The sequence below is a fragment of the Fukomys damarensis genome, unplaced genomic scaffold, assembly GCF_012274545.1.
Source record: "Fukomys damarensis isolate Sample0158 unplaced genomic scaffold, DMR_v1.0_HiC HiC_scaffold_25, whole genome shotgun sequence".
NCBI lineage: Eukaryota > Metazoa > Chordata > Mammalia > Rodentia > Bathyergidae > Fukomys > Fukomys damarensis.
Window position 1 is genome coordinate 21,311,369 of NW_022900937.1, and position 6,019 is coordinate 21,317,387.

Below are 6,019 nucleotides of genomic sequence, written 5' to 3' on the forward strand. Positions count from 1 at the left end.
GTCCAGGCAGGAGCTAGAAATGTGGAAAGTGTCAGTTACAGAGCGTGGTTGGAGGTGACCCACTTCCAGGGACGTGCAGCGCTGGGAAGAGGGGGGCCGGATGTCACAGAGCTGCTGGGCACAATATCAGGAGCCCCTGAGCGACAGCCAGTCTTTTGGGAGGAAATGGCCACTTGCCGCCATTATTTCAAGAACCAACAGTTTCCTCAGGCACCCAGTGGGTAACCTGGGTCTGGAGCCTGGTGACGTCAGAACCCTTTGGATCCACTATTATGAGCTTTGTTCACTTTTGTTACAGCTGGAAAATGTGAACAAATAGAAAAAGATAGTCACCTAGGGCACTGTTGAGCTCCATCTATGTGTAGGATATATCAGGGCTCCATCTCTTTTGTGACTGCCTTGTAGTCTATGCTAAGGGTAGAACACACGTTACCTGTCCATCACTTGGGTGATAGGCATTTGAGTTGTTTCCACCTTTTGGCTGTTATGATTAATGCTCTTTTGGGCATTCATGTACAGATTACATGTAGTTGGACGTTCTCATTTATCCTGGGTATGTACCTAGAAGTGTAATCACTAGGTTATAAGGTAACAAACACAATATTGAACTTTTGAAAGAGCTTCTGGGTGGTTTTACAAAGTGACTCTACCAGTTTACAATTCCACTAGGAATGGGTAGGAGTTTTTCAGTTTATCTTCCCCAAACCTTATCGTTGGCCCTGGGAATCGAACTCAGGACCTTGCGCTTGCCAGATGGACTCTGTGCTACTGAGATACCTCCCTGGCTCTGGCTGGTTTTTTTTTTTTTTTCATTATAGCTTTCTTGCTGAGGGCGAAATGATCACCATTTTCACTTATAGGTAAGATAACTAGGGGCACATTATTTGCCCAAGTTTGTAGAGGCAGTAAATGGCCAAGCTAGAACATTTTAAAAGCAAACACTTGGTACAGCACATACTTTTGGGAAGCAGTAAAACTTTTGCTGTAATTAAGATGTTTAATCTTTACAACTACGTATGAGGTGGGCACCACCAGTTTCAGATTTTGAACATTTGGGATTAAGGTTACCCATCTAATCAAGTCTCTGCAAATATTGCCAAATCCAAAACACTCTTAAATCTGAAACAGTTGTCTTCTCAGGTATTTAGGAAGAAGAATGCTCAGACTCATTTTTTATTTGTAAATGGATACAGGGAGAGTCCTGGGCTCGAAGCAAGGCTGTGAGGCCCACAGGGTGCAACCTGTAAGGTGACCTCACTCTTGGGTTCCAGTCAGCACCACAGGACCCTGAGAGAACCCCAATATGGCAAGCCCAGTGGTTCCACTGGCAGCAGCCTTGTTCTGGCCCTGATAAGAGGAACTATGGGATGCAAAGATTGAGTGCCTTTCTCAGTTTCCAAGCTAGTCTGTGACAGGGCTGGGAGTCAGATCCTGGCTGATCCGGGCTTTGAGGTCTACGTTGTGAAGCACACTACAGTCTGTTGACTTCCACCTCTCTGCTCTCTGCTCTGTGCCTTTTCTTTTGATTTCTCTAGGCCTGACTTTTGGAAATTAGCCAGAATTTGGACAAGTAGGGTCCCTGAGGTAAAATTCCGTGTCTGGGCTCTGGGAGACTGAGCAGAATGAATCAACTTATCAGGCCCCTGGGCATCCACCGTGTGCCCCTCTGGAAGGGTTAACTGGCCACATGGTCCACTCAGCCACGTCTGTGCTCGCTGTCATAACTCTGTATAAAACTGCTGCATTCTGTGGAGTTCTCCAGCAAGTGGCCGGATGGACTCTGTCCTGATGCAGAAGAGGCCACTCTGAACCATCAGCGTTATTTGCTTTGACCAGTTATAGGAAAACAAGCATTCTCCCAGCCCAGTGGGAAGGAACCTGTCACTCATCCAAGTGTACCGAGTCAAGGATTCAGAAATTAAATCTCTCCTAATCACACTGTTTGGTTGCTTATTCTTTTTAGTCTGTTTATCAGAATTAATTGGTTGTTTGCTTTTGAACCATCATCTTTCCAATGATATTGCTATTTCAGTAGATTTTCATTGCTTTTTGGATTTGGGCAATGTGAATTCAAAAGTAGATATTTCTGCATAGACACAGGTGCTCGGCAGCCTTGGGGAAGACATTTACACAGGTCATGCCCCAGTGCCAGGTTCTTCTCTGCTCCCCAAGAGTGAGATCAAGTCCACCTGGCTCATCAATGCCCACCACTGAGCAACAGCAGAGCAGCCTGTCCCAGGCAAGCAGATCTTTTAGATGTGTTACAAAACCCAGAGTTTTGTTTTAATCTCATTGTTACTTCTCTCCACTAAAAATGGTACTTTTTGCTGTGGAATTTTGACCTTTTGGTTTGGATTTTCAGTTCTGCTCTGTGACTCTGTTCTTCAAAGCCGTGCGTCCGTGAATCAGAGGATTGACACTGTCTGGAGCTTGTTGGAAATGTAGCACCCTAGACCTCCTATAAGTTAGACTCTACCGCTAATGAGGTCCCAGGCCGTCAGGCACAGTCACATTTGCCATGTGCTGCTTCTTCGTCTCCTTTCTCTGTTATCTTCAGCTGAGGTCTCCACTGAAAACTTAGCTTGAGGCTAGGTTTTTTGGTAGGTGGTCAGATCTTAAAAACATACGCACACAGAAATTCCTCCCTTGGCCTTTGCATGATGTCATTCATTTTACCTGGCCCACCACAAGAAAGAAAGAAGCAAATCACATCCAAGTTATATGTATATATTTAAGACTAACTTCTTAATTGCATCTGTTAAAGCCCCCATCATTAACAGAGTCCCAGGTGTTGCCCAGATTAATTGAGAAATAGTTTCAGGCAAAATAAACACTGCAGCGGGGATTTAATTCAAAACCATATCAGCTAAGAATGGAGGCGCAGTTAGTGATAAAGATGTTAATAATTAGTCACACTATGTTAAATTTTACATTCAGTGATTATATAGAGTGAAGAAAGACTTTCCTGGGGAGGGCAGAAATCAGCGTTTCACGTTGATTGCTATTTTAATGTGCTTATTTTAATGGGGCCATCCTGTGGAAACCCGTAGGCACATTTCCAATTTTACATAAATGTAGAATTAATTATTATGGAAGCATGTAATTTTCGAGTTGGCGCAACCTTGGCGGGCATTTAATCTAGCTCAGTCATTTTGCAAATGAATAAGTCAGATGACTCAAGTCCTTCCACAGCTAGGGAACCTGGGCCTCCCAACTGCTAGGCCAGTGGTGGTGACACTTTCAGATCCCTCCAGATGGAAGGGCTTCTTCTCACCTCAGAATTCTCAGAGCACATTCATTGTATTGCCTTCACCCTGTGTTATGTTCTAGCTGCTTTCAGTTGTAAGGCTGGGTCTTGGGAACCATGTCTGATTCATTTTTGTCCTTTTTTTTTAAACTGTTCCTACCACTGTACTTCAAAACAGTAGTTGCACAAAAAAATTGCTATGCAATGCGGTCTGGGGCTGCTTTTTACCTGTCTGGTAGAGTTATTATGTCTTCGTCTTGCTAAAAACTGGCCATGGTGGGAGTATTTATATCATGGAAACGAGCAACTGTCTCAAATCAGGGTTCCCCCCGACCCCAATGGACTATTTGTCAGACATTCCCTGGCACATCACTGTTAACCTGATTTGGATAAAGATCCATACCAATGTGAAGGTGACCACTGACCTGTTGCTAAGCATGGGCTGCCTCATCAACGATGGAGTCTCGGATTGTTCAATCCCCTTTGATCTTTTAAGGAGTCAGGTCAGTGCAAGCCAGTCCTGAGGAGTGCATTGGATTTTGGCTGCTCATTGAATTTCCACTTATTTGAAAAGCTCTTTGGGCATAAATGGTAATGGAAACAGGGTCTGAAATATCAGGCAAAGTTGAGTGAGAAAAAAATATAATGTCAGAAAAAAGTGAACAAGAAAGTTGCAGTGGCTGAAACTACAATAGCTTTATATTTCTCAGAAAACCTTCCATAGCTCCCTGTGACCTACAGAAATGCCTGAACTCCCCCACATAGGAAGCACGCACTGATCACAGCTTACAGTCCTGGCCTCATCTCCAACCCCTCATGTCATTCACTGTTACCCACCATTGAGTCTCACCTTCATTCTGCTTTCCAGCCTCAGTGGAGCTTCTGCTGCAGCCCCCATTGGCATTATCTGCTTCTGGGACACCCTCTCTTCCCCAGGGCCACCACAGGCTCTCTCCCAAGCTTCTGTTCCCACCTCGCCCCTGGGCCAGAGTTCTGAGTTGACATGAGAATTCATATGACTCTTCATCTCCTCTTGTGTGTCTGTCTTCAGGAGCAGGAACCAAGGTCCCATCGGCCCTGGCAAGTATGGCTATGGCAAGGCCCCGTACATCTTACCACTGCAGACGGACACCATGCACACGCCACAGAGGCTGCGAAGACAGAGGCCCCCATCCCGGCCATCCAGGTCATCCCAGGGCGCATCTGCTACCAGACATGGCTACCACCTGCCTGCCCACCAGCTGTCTGCCCATGGGCCTCTGTACCAAAGTGAAAATGGCCCTCATTCTGGACTGCAGACCTCAGAGGCCTCCATCTACCAGCTGCCTTTGACCAATGACCAAGGCTTCCCTGCAGCTTCAAGTCTCTTCCACAGCCCAGAAACAGGCAACAGCCATGGCGTGGGGGCCCACAGGGCAGATCCGAGCTTCCCACAACCCCTGAGATCTGCAGCTATCTCGTGCATTGGGGCCTATCGGCAGTACAAGCTGTGCAACACCAACGTGAGTACACACCAGCCCAGGCCGGGCCTACAGACAGCTGTCCTGTCTCCTGTCTGTCTGCTGGCCCTGAGCGGTAGAATATGGTGAGGACAAGGGGACTACAAACAGATCATGTCAACAAACCATATACACCAGTGCAGTCATACAGTCTTTTTTCTTTGTTTGCTTTGGTACCAGGGATCAAACTTGGGTCCTTGTGCTTGTGAGGCAGGCAGCAGAACCACTGAGCTAAATCCCTGGCCCCCGGTCATACAGTAGATAAGATATTGAAGTAGCTCCCTCCATCTCTTTTCTCTCTGTGCATTCTTCCCATATACTTTACCTTTGTGAAAGGTTATTGCTTCAGTAACTTATGCACTGCTTATGGAATCACCTATCAATAATCACCTCGTAATGACGTTAGCCATTCCAGTGTCACAAAGCACTCAGTTCTTTGCTCGTGAGTCAGCAGTTGGCTGATTTAGGCAAGCTGTGATGCGGTGAAGTGGGTATTTGAGGAGGTACCACTCAGTTTCGTGGAGGCTCTCTGCAGTTCCAGGCATAACCTAAACACTTAGGTATTGAATCATGAAGGAGTCTGACATGATGTCGTGAAGAATCTCCCTGTCCTTGTCTTAGGGGAGGAGCTGGGATGCTTGGGGCAATAGATGACCCTTGGAGCCCTCCAGGAAGCAGTTATTTTCTAACTGGTGTGGGAGAATTTCAGAATTTTAAGACCTTGTGTAGTGCACTGGTATACATAGGCTGAATACCACTTTGGGTAATAGTTCAATAAATATTGGATTTCATCTTCATGCATTTTAATAATATACACTAATTTTATTAAACACTCTGGAAAGCCATGCCTTGTGCTTAGCACTTCTCTTACTTGTACCATTTAATCCTCTCCTTAATCTGTAGGTTTTCTCCTCTCTCCATTTTACAGTTTCAGAGAAGTCAAATAACTTGCTGAAAATTCCAAGCTAGGCAGTGGTAGAACAAATTACCAATGTAAATTATGTAGCACTACCAAATGTGTTGCTTTTAGTATCAGTTTAATGACCATGTATAACAGAGAAAGGAATGAGAAAATGTTAAGAGGTTACATTTCCAGGTTGCTCTATTTTTTCATTAATAATTGAATCTGCTGTACTACTCTGTTACTGGGCAACAGGACAGCTGTTACATATTAGATTCAATTTCCTTATTAAAAATATATTTCCTGGTGTAGAATCCATAGTAACGACTTAATTTGTGATCCTAATAATTCCTCCAAATGTCTGAATTGCTT

At 45.0% G+C, this 6,019-nt stretch overlaps 1 protein-coding gene across 1 annotated transcript in view; it reads left to right on the forward strand.

Annotated features, from left to right (window-relative positions):
• The first annotated feature begins 837 nt into the window (after positions 1 to 837).
• The window catches only part of LOC117283232 (thrombospondin type-1 domain-containing protein 4-like), a 111,978-nt gene continuing 106,796 nt past the window's right edge, over positions 838 to 6,019 (forward strand). The window contains exons 1-2 of the mRNA XM_033756062.1: positions 838 to 860; positions 4,299 to 4,832. Coding sequence (XP_033611953.1) covers positions 838 to 860; positions 4,299 to 4,832 — 557 coding nt within the window. The remainder of the gene's footprint in view (positions 861 to 4,298; positions 4,833 to 6,019) is intronic.